Here is a 20,336-nt window from a genome sequence, read left to right as displayed (position 1 = left end):
TAATCGTTTGAATTGTAGAAGAAGTGTTGGTTCATTTCCTTTTAAATGAGGAGATATATGAAACTTACATACACATTTACCTTTATTTTTTCACCTGCGTGGTGATCGTGCTCGTGTAAATATCTAACAACGAAGTCCTCGTATAGCAAACAAAAGTAATGGACCGTCGTCGTAAAGAACAAAGTCCTTGGACTGATACAATTGGGCCGCAAATCAGGTCTACTGGAAGCCCAATACTTCACTTGATCTGTAATGGGCCTAGCGGGTGGATTTATCCGGAAAGTTCTGGACATCTTTATCCACTCGACTCTAGAAATATCTCTGTGGATAAACTTAGAAGTATGGAGAAAGTGCTACACACTCCCCTAAGCAGCTATAAATACCTACCAGCTCATTTTTCTTGAACCGTATACGAAAGGCCAAGCAAATACAAATAAATTCTCAAAAGCTCACAGAAAATGTCACTGATTCCAAGGATCTTCGGCGATCGACGAAGCAACAGCATGTTCGATCCCTTCGCAATGGACGTGTTTGATCCATTCAGGGAATTAGGCTTCCCAGGTTCCAGTTCAAGGGAGACCTCTGCATTTGCCAACACTCGAATCGACTGGAGGGAAACTCCTGAGGCACATGTGTTCAAGGCTGATCTTCCAGGGCTCAAGAAGGAAGAAGTGAAAGTGGAGATCGAAGAGGATCGTGTTCTTCAGATTAGTGGAGAGAGGAACGTGGAGAAAGAAGATAAGAATGATACTTGGCACCGTATGGAACGCAGTAGTGGCAAATTCATGAGAAGATTTAGACTTCCTGAGAACGCAAAGATGGATCAAGTTAAGGCATCTATGGAGAATGGAGTGCTTACTGTTACCGTCCCGAAGGAAGAAGTGAAGAAGCCTGATGTCAAATCCATTGAGATCTCTGGTTAGACATGTTGGTTGAAAGTTTCTATATGTAGATATTAAGGTGTGTATTGTGGAAAAGTATGGAGTTTTTGGTGTGTGTCTTGTGCTAAGTCCTCCCTTTTCGGCTATCATCTGTTTGATGTATTTACCTTGAGAACTCTGTATGTGAAAAATGTTGTAGTACTAAATAATATATTTCATTTCTGGTATGATTCTGCGATCTGTTCGAATATTTTATGTTGTTCTTTCCGCCCTATTTTCACACCCAGTCTTCTGCGTAATCAAACACGGAACGAAAAAAGTAAAGAGGAATGGCCTAAAATTTATTTATCAAATGTATTGAAGAGTGTGTAGGGTAATGATCGAAATTATCAATTTAGTAAAGGTTGAAGACTTTCTCTAACTCCTGCTGTGTTTCCAGAAATACTAATGGAAGCATCTCGAAAGCGTCAAATTTTAATTGTTTAAAAATTATATGTGATTAAATTGAGTTTTGTCCCTGATTTAATCTGCTCCATACGTGAAGAGACTACAATGGCTGAGCTCCATACTTGACATGCATGCTATTGTATTTGCGACTAGGTAGGAATCACTTGCACTTGATGCATGGTAGCATTCCTCCAAACCTTGGGAAACCTCTAATTTCTCGTCTCCTTCAACATCAGTAACAACAATTCCCATGGTTATTTCCCCGTGGAGTTGGCTCATTTACCGATTGATAGCTCATCCACTGATTCATTGATTGCTCATCGAATAATTTCAGTGATGCCATACCATTATTTTTAAGTTTGTTGCCAAACCTACGCTTTGTGCAACTCTCGCGCAACAAATTTTCGGGGACAAGTCCATCTGCCCTTCCAATCTGACAAAAGCTGGAAGAGTTGAGCTTGCAGGGAAATTTTTTCCCTCGAGAAATCAGTGATCTTTGTTATTTGATAGTCTTAAAATACCATTGATCTTTAATGTTACAGCGGTGCAAGTAATTGCTCTTTCCGGCAACACTTATTTAGCTTCACAACTATATATATCGACCATCTTCCAAAATTGAAAGGATTTTGCTCTAAGAAACTCCCTAGATGGAATTATTCCACCAAACCTGGAGAAATACAAGCTTCAAATTGGAACTGGGCCCAAGGGGTCTTTTGGTAGGATTGTGAAAAAATAATATAAAATATGATTTAATGATAATGCTTATCACTATTAATTAACGCTCATAGTTTTCTATGCAGTGTTTGATATTAGTGTACATGAATGACATAATTTTTAGAGAAAAAAATTGTTTACAAAAACATCCCCAAAGATATGGTGGAAAGTGGAAAGAATGTTAAAACTTTTTTTTTTAGGGTAATTGTTTTTAATTATGCTAATGCATGCATTAAAATTTACTAACATAAATTTAAGAATAGAGTGTATAATTAAAATAAAAATTATTTATATAGATTAGAAAAGGTGAAATACATAGATAGTCTCTTAAATTTGTTGATTTTCTGTGTTGGGGTTTTAATTATGTATTGAATTCCTATGTGTTCCATAAACTGAGTCAATTAAACACAATCCTCTGACGTGACACATTTTTTAAACTTATATTGTTATGAGTTGTGTGTGAATCAAACTCGCGTGAAAATTTTAACCAATCAAAAAACTACATCCATTTTTATTTTGCACTTCATCTTCTAAAAAGAAGATCCAATATTTCAATAACCATATTGATAAGAAAATCCAAAATTTCAATAATCGTATTGATATTGGTGCATCTTTTCGAAGGTGCAACATATAATGAATTTATCAATTTTAGGTACTTGTGAATCATTTGAATTTTTTGCGGAAGAAGAATCTGCAATTTTAAATTTTTCCGATTTTATTTTTCTAACCCAAAAAGAAGATTCAAAACTTAGGAATCGATATGAGAATCGAAATCACAGATTGGGGTTTTGAGTTAGAATATTGGAATAACTTTTGATTTGAAAAAACACCTCTTTTGAAAAAGCTTGTTGAATAGAAACTGACTTGGAGGAGTTGTCTTATTTGGACGTTAGGCACAATGAAAATCAAATCAAAGAATGTATTAGCATTGTCATTTAAGGCCAACAAGTTCATTTGGGTCTTCAAACTTGTTGACAAATTTGATGTTCATATGAAAAAATTAATCAAATAGCTCAAATTAAAGAATGTATTAGCATTGTCATTTAAGGCCAACAAGTTCATTTGGGTCTTCAAACTTGTTGACAAATTTGATGTTCATATGAAAAAATTAATCAAATAGCTTGTTATGGCCCTTCACTTTAACCACTTTCATAAAGAATGAAGGGAGTCGAAGATTTAATGGATCTTCTCTGTTCTTAAATTTGGAGTTGAAGATGAGGAAGAGAGAAAGAGGGGAAAATTAAGTCCAAAAAGCTAGCAGGGGGGAAATTATTATTATTGTCAATCCACACGCGGTCAAATAACGTGAAGCACACGATATGTACGATGTCAGATGAGAGAATTTAATAGACATTACTTTATAAGAGGTTCAAGGGCTTAATAGCAATATGACCTTATTAAAGTGTCAATACTTTAAAAAAAGAAAATTACAAAGTTAAGGACCGCTTAATATTATCAAATAAAGTGTTAATAAGATAAAAGATTAAAACAAACATTCTTCTTCTAATACACTCTATTCAAGTGACCCTTTACAGAATTACATACGGAAGCTCAACATTTGGAAGGTGGTATGATATTTTCGTACAGGAGACGAAAGTTTTTCGCCTTTCCTCTCTTCCGCCAAACTGGTAAGCCGTACATTGAACAATGAACAAAGTCGTAGAAAGTTAAGACGGCTGGTAAAATTGGGCCACGAATCAAGTTGTAATAGAAGGAAGCCCAATTTGTAGAGATCACTTGGGTGTATCTGTAATGGGCCTAGAGGGAATTGTCCAGAAAGTTCTCGACATCTGCTTCTGGAATTTCTGCTTGACTCTAGAAATATCTCTCTATGGATGATAATAAACTTAGAAGGAGAAAGTGGTGGACACTCCTCTACGAAACTATAAATACCTACCAGCTCCTCTTTCGTAAACGATGATCGCAATTGAATCAAGCAATCAGGGAACCAAGCAAACACAGAAAATTCAAGCTCACTGAAAATGTCACTAATCCCAAGAATCTTCGGCGATTGACGAAGCAGCAGCATGTTCGATCCATTCTCAATCGACATGTTTGATCCATTCAGGGAATTGGGCTTCCCAGGTTCCAATTCAAGGGAGGCCTCTGCATTTGCCAACACACGAATCGACTGGAAGGAAACCCCCGAGGCGCATGTTTTCAAGGCCGATCTTCCAGGGCTTAAGAAGGAGGAAGTGAAAGTAGAGATCGAAGAGGATAGGGTACTTCAGATTAGCGGAGAGAGGAATGTGGAGAAAGAAGATAAGAGTGATACTTGGCATCGTATGGAACGAAGCAGCGGAAAATTCATGAGAAGATTCAGACTTCCGGAGAATGCAAAGATGGATCAAGTTAAGGCTTCGATGGAGAACGGAGTGCTGACTGTTACTGTCCCGAAGGAAGAGGTGAAGAAGCCTGATGTCAAATCCATTGAGATCTCTGGTTAGACGCTTTGGCTGAAAGCTACTCTAAGATATAGTAAAGTACTTGAGGTGTGTGCTGTTCAAAATTTGGTGTTCTCTGTGTGTCTGTCTTATGCTGAGTCCTCTTCCTTCTCCTGCTTGATGTATTTCCGTTTTGAACTCTGTATGTGAAAAGGAATGTAATAAATTTCTGGTTTTAGTCTTCCGTCTGTTCAAATATTTTGTGTTTTTCCCTCTCTGTGTTCTGCTGCTTAACCAGACACTGGAAGAACATATAAGAGTGTAGCAAGAACATTGCCAGGAAGCTGGCAAGCATTATAACAGCTATCTACAATTTGTTGAAGTTTGAGTTTGCAACATGTGGAAGGGCCTAAAATTTATCGATCAATTGATGGAAGTTTTGAATCAGAACTTTCAGATTTAAAGTCTAAATAGCATGGCCAGACGGGCCCTAATTAAACAATTAATCTGAGTCTCACAAAGTCAAAACTATTCGAGTAAGTTGTGCCTAATTTGCAACTCTACAAGTGCCTGATTTAATCAGCAGCTCAAGAGTCAGCGTAGTAAGTTTGAAATGTCGCAGGCTATTGATGGTTTCATTTGATAACCTCAGAAAGACGCTGGAACAAAACGATAACGTTTAGTCTTGATGTAAGAATTACAAAAATTGCACAAATAGTAATAATTAGTTGCTCATGACGGACCCCAAAGGTGTACAGAGAGCTCCTATGGTGTAGCCTGAGGAGTTACCGTGGGCTACTGCCCGCGCTAGATGAAGAAACAGGACTGCAGAAGTTTATAGCATGGTGTTGGCTGCTTGAAAGGAACAGGATCTTCCAGCAAAAGTGGAAAGAGCCTGGAAAGCTAACTAGACAAATTATCCATAAGCTGTTCTATAGTTGAGTTAAATTTCTTCCAGTCAGAATTTCTTTTTTCTTGTAATAATATCGGCTAGTCAATGTTTTCGAGACGAGTAGCCTGGTAATTTTGTTAGTTGTTGCTGAAGTGGGGTTCTTCATCTCAACTTGCTTTTTCAGATTTGTATATAGTCTTACATAAGCCTCATCGCAAGGAAGGAGTAAAGATGCATACACACCACCTTCTCCATATTACCCCACTTGTGGGATTACGATTACACTGGGTATGTTGTTTCCCCCAAAAAAATAAAACGAAGAAGTGGCAATGCAAATGAGGGCTTAGATTCCAATTATACGAACTTTCAGTTTCTGAGATCAGGTACATTTATGCGTACCTTGTAAAAGTGATATCAATACAAAAAATTAAAGCTGCATAAGCCCCGAATAACAAATATAGATGAGTGAAGATGCAATAGCAGCACATTATACCAATGAATTAATCAAGTCCTTAAAATTGAACACCAGCCAATCAGCTTTAGCTGCAACTGATTCTCGTAGTTGAATTCCTCCGTAGCAAACAAACAAGTCCGCACCACCTGGCATACGAGCCTGCAACAAAAATTGGAGAGAAGGGCAAAATCTGTTCAAGAAAGATATCTTTCAGAGTCAGCAAACAATTCAGATAGTAGTATAAACACGAGCAAACAAACAACTTTTGATTGTCGAAGCAACTGAAAAGGTGTTTCTTTGAACATTTCCAAGAACAGAGTTAGTAGAAAAAGAACTGAAAAACTGATGCGCAGACTTTGTTTTTGCAAATTTTAAACAAACACCACATCTATCAACGTTTATATTTTCATCTGGACGATCGGAGTTGGTGGTTAAAAGTACAACGAAGATAGAGGTTACTTACCTCAAGATCAGTAGCACCATCACCAATCATCACTAGTGACTTGTATCCATGAGCCTGAAACATTGATTACGCTTTATGAACACCTTCAAAAAGTGTGTTAAAATAAACAATTGTATCACCGAAAGTGTTAACACCAACCTTTCTTATTTGTTGAACTGCAGTAGCTTTCCCGCCTCTCCTTGAAGTTGGCTCATTTTTATCAAATCCAACATATTCGCCATTGCTCCCAAAGAGTATTTGATTGGCAAAGATATTTTCAAGCGGGATACCAAGGATTGATGCAACAGGCTGTAAGAAAGGATTATGGTTAGCAAATATATAGATAATGCACTAAATTGCAGGATAAGCATGATTAAAAAGGTGGGCACATACAACAGGGAGATACAATGATGACTAATCAAACTACAGCATTCATTAACAAACATTTTTGACACAAATAACTGAAGCAGATTATTGGATAACTAGAGAATTTTTGAAAGTATAATTGGCCACTATGGTAAACTGAACCAAGTGACCACCCAAATTTTTCACCATAATAAAAATAGCCGTCTTCTTTAGAGAGGAATCTGTTTCTGCTTTGCCCTATCAACCTTGGTTCCAACTGTTAGAAAATTTGATTACACTTGCTGCTTTTATTCGAAATAACCTATTCATACATATGACAGCATTTACACTAGAACATGAATATTTTAACTGCCACCCTTCCTAGTAAGGCATTTTTACAAATAAATTTGGTAATTACTAATAGTAATAAAGAATAAGAATCTCGAATGAAGCTCCAAGCTTACAGGAATAGTCCGAAACTTCATGATATTTTGAGAAAAGTGTACAGGTTACAACACCTTATCCTTGATATGTTTGTATGGATGCAAGATAGACAAATAAAACTAACCGTAAAGTAAATAGTTCAACAAGGGAAGTACATTGATCATTTGACGAAACCCTCCAGAGACCAGATAAACATCTTTATTTTTATCCTTCAGGTTCTTGACCAATAGATCAATGCCAGGAGAAAGTCTGCACCAATCACAATCACAAACGATTCAGCAACCTAAGCTGATGAAAGTAATCAATCAACTAGCTTCAAAGGGTCACCAGGCAAAAGTCAATTTATTTGGTATTTTAAAGGCATTGATAGATTAGACCAGATTATCTTTGAAAAGATTTCAACAACCCAAGCTGATTATAGAAAACTACCAGCTAGCTTCAAAGAGACACCAGACAAAGGTTGATTTGTTCGGCAATTTCTAGGGAGTGATGGATAAGGACAGAATATCTTAGATACTTTTGCTTAGTATAAAGTAATTGTCTTTTACAACAATAATGACATACCTAGTGTAATCCCAAAAGTGTGGAAACTGTCTTTTCAGTTGGAATTTCCTTCAGAATGTGCTATAAACATACTGAAAGTTAATTACAGAATGTTGTATATCTTTGTTATCACAAACTAACAGATGGTTGGAGGAACTCACGCATTCAATTAGCTGTAGCCATGACCTATCACAGACCTACAATAAAAAGTGGTTAACTAGAGCAGCTCTTCTATTCAAGTCATCTCTTTTCGTTTGTAATGCCATAGTGAAGAAAGAGCTCGCAATGAAACGGCCTCTCTTAAAAATTTACTAATCTTTGGAAGATCTTGAAGGGTGGTTGAGTGGTTAACACTGCCAGCAGTGTTCTCAACTGTAAGGCTGAACTATTAGGAAACTATGAAGAGCTAGAGCTCACAAAGGTTAGGAATGAGCAAATAGCATTTTAAATTGTGCCTAACGAGTATCGAGTAACTGCTGGTTATCGTGTTAATTACAACATGTCCGCAACTAATCTTAAGTTGCTGAATCTTGAATCCAGACAACTATAACATCTGAACATCAAATACAAAAAGGTTTTTAAGAATTCAATGGGAGAGTGAAATTGACAACCACGACAATATAGCATGTTCAGCTAAAAGTTTTCAAATAACTAAATCGGTAGTTGTGATCAAAGCCCCTAAATTAGGGGAATGACAGATAGTAATAGCTTATACCTATATAGTAAAATCCACACCTTAAATGTAACTGCTCAATTTGCCATAAAAAAAGGTGAATTTCGAATGAGTCAATACTTCGTTATCGTTCCTTTTAGTAAACTTGTAACAATAACTCACGTAAATGGATCACCTTATATGCATTGGTGATCAAAGACACATTGTTATTGTTACCGTGGAGGTCTCTTAAGAAAATCCTGGAGTTGTTTCAATGAAGGGTTAATAAGAGACAGACGAGCGGCCAAAGCTTCTTCGAAAGGAACAGACCCATTCATTGCCCTGTAAAAGACAAAATAAATGGGATGTGAGATCCCAATGCATTTAGCAATAGATTAGAAACATATTTGCAACATTAAAAAGGCAGCCAACCTAGCAGTCCACTCCGCTACAGCCTTTCCGGCACCACAAAACTCCGCAAATTCATCTATGCCCTCGTCTATGCACACAGTGCTATCCACATCAAAGCAAACAGCATTTGCATTTTGCCAAACATCAAGAACCTCTAACAAAATTCAAAAAACCATAAGTCAGCCGCTGAAATACAATCAATACCCTTTACGATAGAACCAATCTCATATTTCGACCTGAAATACAATCAATACCCTTTACGATAGAACCAATCTCATATTTCATTTTACAAGCATCAATCAATCAAATTCATCAAAATCCCAAACTAGTTGGGGTCAGCTACATGAATCCTCTATGTAAATTCAGCTCTACGCACGGGTTCATTTTCATTTTACACTCATGATTAGAGATATAGAAAATAATCAATCTATAACGCAGAGCGAAAATCGGAAAAGGTAGGGGAAAATGGCAAATTCAAAAATTCAAACACTGGCATGTCCAAGTGCTGCAAGACTTGCTGATACTAATTGCTATCCTCAATACACTGTTTCTCTCAAATGTTTGGAACAGTTAACTCGGACAAGAGCCAATGTCAAGAACATTTTGATCGAGCGCAATCGAAGTCGGTCTTTGTTCCCATGAGTCATTCTATGGCACCATGCCGATTTGAAGATTCAAACAAATCTATTGTTGGCCGTAATTTTTCACATATTTATTTCGACTTATAGTACTTTTTATGTAGTTTCCAAATATATAAATCCTATTTCAAAAAACTTGAAAATTTCATGTCTAAATTCATGGTCAAACTTAAGATGTTTCACTCTCGAGCAGCGAAAAGTGCCACATAAATTGGGATAAAGGGAGTATATTATTAAGTAACTTCCATGTAATTTATTCCAAGAAGCAACTATAATGCAGATCATTCATGTTATAATCAAAAAGAAAAAAATCAATCCATAACAAAACACAAAAGATTAAACCCATCTAGTTTTGGCAAAAAGTTTCAATTTTTCACTTAAACACACACACATACAATTACAAATTAGCCATAGCAAGAAAGATCTCAGATCATGATGTTTACCTTTAGATGGCAAAGTATTGTCAAAAGGGGTTACAGCAAAAGCTTCAAGGGGCTGAACTGAAGCAACAAATGAATTAAACAATTTGGAATTTCTCACCATTCCAATTCGTTGAAGTGAAATTCTTGTATTAGTAGTAACTTTTGGAGAAAATGCAGGAACTAGTACCGAATTTTGTTGCTGTTTAGAGACAGCACCAGCAGAATTCGCCTGAAAATTCATCAACCCCTCCATTTGAAACCTCAATATTCTTGAATTTCAAGAAATGGGTGTCCTTAAAAATCGAATCTTTTTGCGTAAAAATTAAGGTTGTCTTTGCTAAAAATGATTTTGTGTTTGAGATTCGGTTGGTGCAGTTGGTGGGTAGTGAGAAAATAGAGTGTATTGTTCTTCACCTTTAGAATAGTGGACCTGAATTATAAATTAATTGGGCCTAATCTGTTTAAGAAGAAAGGGCCTGCTAATTTTGATGTGGACTTTTATGGGCTGAGCACATGGACAATGTAAAGTAGGTCCATGTTATTGGCTATTTTGGTACTTTGGGTCGTCATGTGATTTGTTGGGACTTGGGAGATTTGCTTGAGGATTATTTTTTCTAAACTTTACATATATACACAAACTAAAGTTATCTTATTACATTAAATACTAATTTGGTAAAGCATTTACACAAATTCCAAATAAATTACATAAATCTCCTTTTTTGTTACTTTCTCTTTCATAAACCTTAAACATCTAAAACACTATATTTTCTTCTGTATTTTGCTCCCCATCTACTCCCATTACTAGGGGCGGATCTATTAAGGTCCGTGAGGGTGTCACGCCACCTGTAACCTTCGACGTAAACTCTATATATGTATAGGTATACATATACAGAATGTAGATATATAATAATAGTGCAACCTTCAATGCCAAAGTGTTCCATAGCACCATTGGCAAAGGGGCTTATATTTCGCTCAGAGGATGCAAGTTCGAATCCTAATGGCATCTTTTTTTGGTTATTTATACTTAATTTAATTCTATCAATTAAATCAATTGTATCCAACTATGCAGTTATGCAATTAGGACCTTAACTTAAGGTATAATTAGAATTCATGATTTGACTTGTTCTTTCAACCTAAATAAGATTTAAATATTGTGCAAAGTATATATATTAATCTTATCAAATTAACTTGATCTTGTTATAAAACAAGTTTTTGGTTATTTATACTTAGTTTAATTCTATCAATTAAATCAATTGTATCCAACTATGCAGTTATGCAATTAGGACCTTAACTTAAGGTATAATTAGAACTCATTATTTGACTTATTCTTTCAACCTAAATAAGATTTAAATATTGTGCAAAGTATATGGATTAATCTTATCAAATTAAGTTGATCTTGTTATAAAACAAGAAAGAACAAGAAGAAGAGTAGAGAGAATAGAGAGGGTAATTCTTATTTCTTCTCTTGAGGGATGAGAGATCGTCAGATTGTCAATACAATGAACAAAACCCCTTTATTTATAGAGAAAATTTACTCCTAATCTGAGTAAAAGACAGATGCTTCAAATCCTAATAGATATCAAAGTAGATCTTGATAGACATTCACTATAATGTAAATACATTTATAGCACTCCCCCTTAAATGTCTAATTGGTAGATCATGTGCCTCTTTAAAACCTTACTAGAAAAAACCCAGTAGGAATAGAGAAAATTTACTCCTAGTCTGAGCAAAAAACAGATGCTTCAAATCCTAATAGATATCAAAGTAGATCTTGATAGACATTCACTATAATGTAAATACATTTATAACACTCCCCCTTGAATGTCTAATTGGTAGATAATGTGCCTTGTTATAACCTTACTATAAAAAATTCAGTAGGAAAAAAATCTAGTGAAGGAAAAAGAGTACACATCTCTAATAATACGCATTTCGGTTGCCTCGTTAAAAACCTTACAAGGGAAACCCAGTGGGACAAAACCTCATAAGGGAAAAAGAGTACAACGGGTATTAACTCTCCCTAATGAGAACATTCTTGACATTTACATCTCGATCTTGTGCAGCATCTTCTTGAAAGTTGCAATTGGAGAAGATTTGGTGAATAAATTAGTCACATTGTCAGTTAAACGAATCTGTTGCACGTTAATATCATCATTCTTTTGTAGCTCATGTATGTAGAAAAGTTTTGGCAAAATGTGCTTCATTCTATCTCCATTTATGAATCCTCCCTTAAGATGTGCTATGTATGCTGAATTATCTCTGTATAAAATTAAGGGTAGATTGTCATATTTCACACCACATTTTTCTCGAATGAGATGTATCATGGACATCAACCATACACATTCTCGGCTTGCTTCATGAATAGCTATTATCTCAGCATGATTCGATGAAGTGTCTATGATAGACTTCTTTGTATATCTCCAAGATATGGAAGTACCACCACATATGAACACATAGCCTATTTGAGACAAAGCTTTATGCAGGTCAGATAAGTACCCAACATCAGCATGATCAATAAGATCGGGACTGTAATCTTTAGAATAAAACAAGCTCATGTGTTTTATCCCATTTCGATGTCTCATAGTAGGAGCAGAAATATACCTTGCTAACAAATTGATTGAAAAGGGCTATAGGCCTTGTAGTATTTGTAAGGTACATGAGTGCATCAATTGCACTAAGATATGGTACTTCATAACCAATCTAATTCGATATATTTTGAATTTCAGCAAATAATCTATTACTTTGAAAACTCTCCAAGAGTTCCAATGATGTTCAAGCAATAAGCTTATACAGTATAAGGATTATAAATAAGTTTCCCAGAAACTTTTATATGCTTCAAGCAGTTTGAATCCTTAAAAGTTTTCACATAAGTTTTGTCAAGTGACAATATTCAACATTTCATGAGTGACATCTTCAAGTGTGTGGACTGCAAATCAAATAAGTTTTACGCGTACCAAAATGCATCCCTTCATGTCACTTGATAAATATTTCTACGTCAACATGCTTAAATAAACGTAGAATTCAGATCCTAGTAATCTTTCACAATATTGCGCCAATATTGTGTCAAATATATTGATGATATATCATTTTGTATCGGTTCACAATGCGACATAACATTTGAGATCTCATCACTTCATTATTTTAAGGTACATGAATCTCTCATAAGGTTTCATGAAGTATTATGTCGTAGGCTCTTCAAGAGCTCATTGCCTTCGTATTATGATTATTTGCTCCTTATTTTTCAAGGACTATTTCATTTGGAACCGATTAGTCTACCACGCTTCATGCATGTATAGACTTTGTCCTTTTGGAACACAAAATAAGAGCACTTGTGCTTAATATGAGATGCTTTCGGCATTTGACTTGAATTATCTTTTGGATGAGGATATGGTGATAATTCCTAAAATATTTCATAGCGCTTATAATCTCCCCCTTATGTTAGGAAAACTAACATACATCCTCTACTTCTTTGAGGAATCCATCGTTGTGCATTATGGTATATTCATTAATCGTATACCGCATATCAAAATTATTAGATGGAATAATTGGTTTCCGATCTTAAATCAATTGAGTGGGAAGAAATAATCATAATTTATTGGTCTAATGCATACAAATGCTATTGCAATGTATCATATTTCAGACCAATACATTAAGTTTTGTTCTCATTAACAATGGTTTAGATATTTATCGAAGATATTCAATGCTAAACCATCATCATCAAGATAAATTATCTTGATTATACAATCTGAAAATTATGCTCAATTTATATTGAACAAGTAACTTTATGAATGTCAAACGTAGGTTGACCATGAATGTACACGTGATCATCTTATTGATGCATCTTTTCAACATATCCATGATAGATGAACGACCCCTTATTCACCTTTTATAATTTTTAGATTTGAAGGAATCCAATCCCAATATTAGTTGGTCCAACCAACTTATCATGAGAACAAACGACATAAATAATTCTTGAAGAATCTTCTAGTTCTTCAATACATGCACATCTTCGAAATGTCACAATCGTTCATATCAATTTATGAGCTTTTATTCTAGTAAACTCTAAGTTTATCATGACATGTACTTTTTCTTTAGTAAATTTCAGATTTACTACTATTACATGAATAAATTTTAGATTTACTATTTCAGAAGTAGATTTCAAAATTATTCAACCTCTTTCGGAGGTGAGTTGTGATACAATCACAATCAAGTGCACGTTTGCATTAAGAAGTTTCTCATTCCCTAGGAATGAATTATAATCGTGCCTTAAGCCTATCAAATTATGATAGCTTATAACCTCTTTCAAGATTTTGCTACTTCAGAAGCAAATCGAGGCATACATATGATGTATGAATTTTTTCTCTCTAGCATATCTTATAATCATATAAGCGTGTGAAAATATCATCACTTTTGATAATCATTATCATATTGTCCCTCCACGCGTATATTCGTGCATTCAATCACTTGTCTTCTTTCAGACATATTGTGCACTGCTACCACATACACATCAAGAATGAAGTAAGTTGTCATATTTCAGACTTATCATATATTGCTACCACATTCACTTCATAGAATGGAGCATATTCAATGGGTTAAATTTCATGACTTTTCATCATACACCTATTATTTTGCCTTAGCCATCACAATATTATCAATATGGTGTATTGAGATTCAAACTCAATATTTGATCCATATAAAGGCATCTTAGGCATGAATCGATGGGACTTGAACCCAACATATTATTATCCTTTTGATAATAATGTTCTTGAGTAATAAATTTAAAATATAAATGGTTCCAAACCAATTATTTTTTCTCAAATTCAATAATAATTATATTAGTAGTAGCAAAATAAAGATAACATAAAGAATTACTAACCTTGAAATCTTTCAGATTTATAATCTCACCTTTCTTGGCAGAGTCTCGTGCTGATAACGTGTTATAAAACAAGAAAGAACAAGAAGAAGAGTAGATACAATAGAGAGAGTAATTCTTATTTCTTCTCTTGAGGGATGAGAGATCGCCAGATTGTCAATACAATGAACAAAACCCCTCTATTTATAGGAGAAATTTACTCCTAGTCTGAGTAAAAGACAGATGCTTCAAATCCTAATAGATATCTAAGTAGATCTTGATAGACATTCACTATAATATAAATACATTTATAACAGATCTATAATAATAGCTCGATATTATAATTGAAAATTTTCTTTTTTTCCCTCTTCACTAGGGATGTTTTTTATTATTGTTGACTTATATTAACTAATTTATTTTTGACTGAAATATCAAGTTTAGGGCGAAGAATGGAGAGGGTTTAAGTTCTTTATATGTTACTAAGCTTTCTATTTTATTTTATTTTATTTTTAAAATGAGACTAATTCTATTTTCACTTTAATGTCTGAGTTCTGACTCTATTTCAAAATACCAAAATATAAATTTTGAATATATAATGAATTTCAATTCTTAATTGTTATAATAAAACTTTGCACACAAAATTGAGGTCAAATTGTGAAAGTCATAATTTTTAAATATTTTTTTAAAAAATAAATAGATAAAAAGCTGAAGCATTCCTTCTTTTAACCACTCCTGTTAAGAAATAGTGACGGAGCCAAAAATTTTATTAGAGAGGTTTAAAATCGAAATAAAAAAATGCACGAACTAGTCGAAAGAGTTTCAACATCTACTATATATCAAAGAAACTTTTTTAACTATATGTAAATAATATAGTTTTCTGACGAAGGAGATTAAGCTGAATACTTTGGCCACAAGTTGGTTCTTCCCTTGGAGGCGAATCCAGAATTTAGAGTCTCCGGTTAATTGAATCGATGAGTGTACTTGGCACCCTGAGACTCCGAATCCTGAATCTGCCTCTGCCCATTACACCCGATAGTTTCTCCACATTTGAAAACCCTTTTTTCATGGCAAAATTCAAGTAATCTACTTGGAGGTTATCAATTTGTAAGTTTTGAAGCTTTAATTGATTTTATTGATTTACTTTTTTCTTTCAACTCTACCAATTTAGGATTTGTTTCGTTTATTCTCTGAATGTGTGTTCGTTTCTATGAAATTACTGTATTTACAAGTATATTCAAATTTCGTAGTTTGATTTTTTTCGTTTTTCATCATATACTACAAGTTAGATTTTTTATTTTCTTGGTTTGTACTTGCTTTTGCTTAATCGATATAGTGTAAAATTGGTAATGGATTCTCGTCCTAACTTTAATTTAGGACTTAGTCAGTTAGATTCTCAAAAACAAGATATTCTCGTTGGGTTTGTTCCTGGTACATTTGATTGCGAAGAATCCAATTTTGCAGAGAATTGTTCAAAGCATCGAAACGAACCGGCAACAAAGCAGAAATTGAAGGAAGCGGCTAGTTCTAGATCGAAGAAGTCAGGTTCTAAAGCGGCAAGTAATAAGAAGTTTGATGATTCCGGTCGACTACGTCTTGCGAAGATATTGATTATGAGTTTATGTATAAGTTGACATATGTATAATAAGACATTATACATTAGCTATTTCATCCCACAAATGTATAATGTAGGTATTCTGAAATATATTTTTATAGGTTATACATTGGCAGTTATGAAAAAACAAACAGTTATAAAGTATTAATTTTGTATAAGGTGACATTATACATTACAACTGTTTACTTTTTAAATGTGTAAGATACCCTCATACATGTATATCTGTTGGTTAATTAGGTCTGATATTAATTTTGAGATGTGTAAGTTACCCTCATACATGTGTAATTGTTATTTAGGGTCTGATATAAATTGTTAGATGTATAAATAACCATCATATATTTGTATTTGTTGTTTAATTATGGTCCTGATCTAAATTTTTAGATGTATAAGTTACCCTCATACAGGTTTAACTGTTATTTTTAGATTGCAATTAGCAAAGTACCTGAAAACTTACTTCAAATTATCAACTTTCGAATATTGATGAGAATGAGAAGGAGTTGTGTTTGGATTATAATACTTATTACTCTTCATCTATAGTTTTGGCTAGGAAATGTGTTGGCTTAGATGAAAAAAGTATTGAAAATTCTCAAACTCAATGGTTCAAGTTTGTGTCAGCTAATGTTTAGTAGAGTTCAAGAGATTTTTTCGATAGGAGCCCATAAGTAGAATTGCATTGAGTATGCTGTTATATTGACATGAATAGAGTTTCAACTTATTATATTTTTTAAATAATTTTTGAATATATAATTTTAGTAATATTGAGCTGATCTTATCTGTTTAATTGACTCTCGAGAAGCAAAAATATCACTTAACTTGAAGCCGATTGAGTAAAAAATAGGTCGCAATTTGAAGCGATCTACATGATATACAAATATAGATTATGGTCTTATCTATTACTATTCCATACCAATCTACTATATGTTAACTAGGACTCTAAAAGAGAACGTGTATCTTGTGAACCAAGTCATACTACAAATTTAATAGGTTATAGTAAATCATCTTTTTTATTTTTCAACCAACTTTACATATTATGAGAAATTGTGGATAATTTATCTTTTAAGTGACCTGATTGAATACAAATTAAGAGATGGTGTACATTTGACCCAAAACATACTACAAACTTTTTGCGTCATAGTAAATTACCTATAGTTTGTTTCAACTAGTTTTACTTATTGTGATAAATTAAGTATAGTCTTTTACATAACCTGATAGGATACAAATTCTTTTAATCTATTACCACTTATAATTCGAATAAAATTCTCCTCAATAAATCAAATAAGGATTAGTTTTTTGAGATAAATTTTATTTTGTCTGATCACATCAACATTAACAACTGCTATAAATATACGAGATCAATTAATTCTTTTCGTTCAACATAATCAACTTTATTTCATAAGTGTAATCGCTATTTCTGATAGACCATCAGCTTATGTTCTTTGATACTCTTCGGATAAAAACATGATAAAATTAGGCACAATATTTATTTTTCTTTGCTCTTTTGCAACTTTTTCTCATTGTTTACTATTATCAACAAGTTCTAGATGGATAGTAGATGATGCAACTGGTGAAAGAGTAAAATTAGTTTGTGGCAATTGACCTGGCCATATAGAGACCATGTTACCAGAAGGCCTAGATCTGTAGCCCATTAGCCATATTGCTAGGCACATTTTCGATTCATTCATAGAAGACGTCTTTAAGACCCACTTGCAGTCTTTGTTACGATAATTCAGTACATAGCTTCAATTTTTTTTTTACACTGAGCCAATATATTAAACAAAAGTATTAAAAAATATATATATGGACAAAATGCAATTCTTGTCACTACCCCAGTTTTCATTATATATTTGTTTGAATATATAATCAAGTATTATACATTCGTAATTTAATTATTCAACTACCCAAAACTCAACTATGAAACACAAACTACTTCAGAATGTCTAAAACCATATTACCATACATTTCTTGGATTGGCACAGTTTCATTATACATTGGCATGAATGTATAATAACACATTATACATTCGTACCTTTATGAGCTTCAGCAATACAGAACCCAACTTTACAACATAAACTTCTTCAAAACCTCTAAAACCATATTACCATAGATTATAAGATCAACAAATAAAATCGATACACAATACAACACTTGTTTCTTTATCAAACTATATTTCCTTATTGAATTTGTCGAAAGTGGAAATACAAAGTGAAAAATTAACCAATCCACAAAATTGTTTCTTCAACTTAACGTAAACCCTCACTCCATTGTCGTTCCTTATGACAATTGGAGAAGAATTTCCTTCAACCACATATTTAACTTCAATTTTTTTATGTACTTCGTTGATATCCATTTCCATGTCGATCGTAGCGACCAATTTCAAGAAATTTATACTTTCCGAAATAATTATTTCGTCACTTTTGTATGACTGATAACTAATTTCTGACTCCCAAATTTCAGAATGTCGCAACAATATAGGGATATTCATATTGATTTTAGTAGTATTGAAGAACGTAAGTAGAAGAAATTGTTTATTTTTGGATTTCCAGATCGTGATTCCCAGAAAAAATTTTAAAAAAATGGATGTTTAAGAAAAATGTTGAAATTCTAACATCCGTTACTAGTTTTATTCATAAAAGAGTTAATGTTAGATAGTTATTCCCGTTAATTAAGGAACTGTAAAATAATTTATGATTTCTCTTACCTTAAATTTAGGATTAGCTGTTTCATCATACATTCGACCAATGTATAATAGAAGGTCGAATGTATTAGTATCTTTGCAAAATTGGGAGAGAGAAAACAAGAAGGAATTTTGTGTAATTAGTTTCATTAATTAGGGGATTTATGTTGTTTACACTTTTTTTTATGTAAAAATAACATAAATCTCAACCTTATTAGAATTATTTACACTCTCTCCCACTTCTTTAATTACTTTACTCTTTCTCCTGATTCATATACATAATAAGACCGACATATACATTGAAACTTTTGTATATGATAAGGCCGACATATACATAATAAAGCCGATTTATATACCTAACAAGTATGACAAGGCCGACATAGACATAGTAAGCCCGAATATACATAACAAAGCAATTCATATACATAACAGGGCCGACATATACATAGCAAGGCCGAATATACATAACAAAGCCAATTCATATACATAACAGGGCCGACATATATATAGAAAGCTATATATATGTATTTTTAGACAAAAATGGAATTTTTATATTATGTTTGGAGAGATGGGAGTTTTTGTAATAAGTGAAACTTAAGTTGTAGGTTTGTGTAATTTTTTAATTTTTTTTTTTGTAATGGATTATTTTAGAAAAATTTACACTTTATAGATAAAATTTTATTATATAGAAGAGCCATAACTAGGACAGTCAAGGGAAAATTTGTCAATTAACAAAAAGTTCATCTTAAATTTATTGTACATCATGCAAAGAGTGGGAAATTTCAAAAAAAAAAAAATCAAGTTCCAGAAAATTCTAATGACTATGTTTTGAAATTTTTTTAAAATCCAGTGACATTTTAAAGAAGTGGGGCACATTGTTTTTCTTCTTATGGAAAAATTCTTTTCTTAAAATTTTATTTATGTAATAGCTTCAAAATTCGTGATCATACACTTTCTTCTTTTTTTCTCTTATTTATTTAAATAATATATTTTTTTATTATATTATTTTAATCTACTATATAAAAAAGGAGAGTTGAGGATGACCAAGGGTAGTTTTGAAATTTCAAATCTATTTTAATAATTAACACTACTAAAAATATTGTAAAAAGAGACCTCAAAAGTACGTCGCAAAAAAGAGACTTCATGAGGTCACTTTTCTTTTTATTTTTTTAATTTTTTTTTAAATATCAAAAGCGACCTTATGAGGTTGGTTCAACAAAAAATAAATTTCACCAAATAATAATAGGAACCTCACGAAATCGGAATGAAATTCTGAAAAAAAAATAGCAACCTCATGAGATCGCTAAATATTTTTTAATCAATTAAAAATATATTATCAAAATATCTCACTAAAAAAAAAAATTCCACTAAAGATTACACTTCATTTAAAAAATTATTTTTCCTCCCATCCACCCACCCCAAAAAAACACGTCAAAACCAAGCCAACCCCCCCCCCCCCCCCCCCCACCAAAAAAAAATCACTCTCTTTCCCTCTCACTCCAAATAACTTACGGCCGCCATCCACCACCAAG

The 20,336-nt window shown here is 33.3% G+C and overlaps 3 protein-coding genes across 6 annotated transcripts; 2 read left to right on the top strand and 1 right to left on the bottom strand.

Annotated features, from left to right (window-relative positions):
* The first annotated feature begins 318 nt into the window (after positions 1-318).
* Positions 319-1,108, top strand: LOC107875506 (17.8 kDa class I heat shock protein). The gene has a single exon (XM_016722248.2). It carries the CDS (start codon positions 459-461, stop codon positions 921-923), a length of 465 nt encoding a protein of 154 aa, XP_016577734.2. The 5' UTR covers positions 319-458; the 3' UTR covers positions 924-1,108.
* Positions 1,109-3,308: 2,200 nt separating this feature from the next.
* On the top strand, positions 3,309-4,670 carry LOC107875508 (17.8 kDa class I heat shock protein). The gene has a single exon (XM_016722252.2). The coding sequence runs from the start codon at positions 4,070-4,072 to the stop codon at positions 4,487-4,489; it is 420 nt and encodes a 139-aa protein (XP_016577738.2). The 5' UTR covers positions 3,309-4,069; the 3' UTR covers positions 4,490-4,670.
* Positions 4,671-5,642: 972 nt separating this feature from the next.
* Positions 5,643-10,101, bottom strand: LOC107875507 (phosphoserine phosphatase, chloroplastic). 4 transcript variants are annotated; one of them, XM_047414142.1, is made up of 8 exons: positions 9,857-10,073; positions 9,691-9,742; positions 8,631-8,763; positions 8,436-8,540; positions 7,159-7,252; positions 6,374-6,523; positions 6,236-6,289; positions 5,643-5,962 (listed from the first exon to the last, which is right to left on the bottom strand). In XM_047414142.1, the coding sequence occupies exons 1-8, from the start codon at positions 9,920-9,922 to the stop codon at positions 5,858-5,860; spliced, it is 759 nt and encodes a 252-aa protein (XP_047270098.1). In that variant the 5' UTR covers positions 9,923-10,073; the 3' UTR covers positions 5,643-5,857. The 4 variants fall into 4 exon arrangements, with proteins under 4 accessions (XP_047270098.1, XP_016577737.2, XP_016577735.2 ...); XM_016722251.2 differs by having other exon boundaries at positions 5,643-5,931; positions 9,857-10,070; XM_016722249.2 differs by having other exon boundaries at positions 5,643-5,931; positions 9,691-10,101.
* Between the last annotated feature and the right edge of the window lie 10,235 nt (positions 10,102-20,336).

Source organism: Capsicum annuum, chromosome 6, assembly GCF_002878395.1.
Source record: "Capsicum annuum cultivar UCD-10X-F1 chromosome 6, UCD10Xv1.1, whole genome shotgun sequence".
Taxonomy (NCBI): domain Eukaryota; kingdom Viridiplantae; phylum Streptophyta; class Magnoliopsida; order Solanales; family Solanaceae; genus Capsicum; species Capsicum annuum.
The sequence above is the reverse complement of the archived record's forward strand: the minus strand, read 5'-3'. Positions and strand labels throughout refer to the sequence as shown.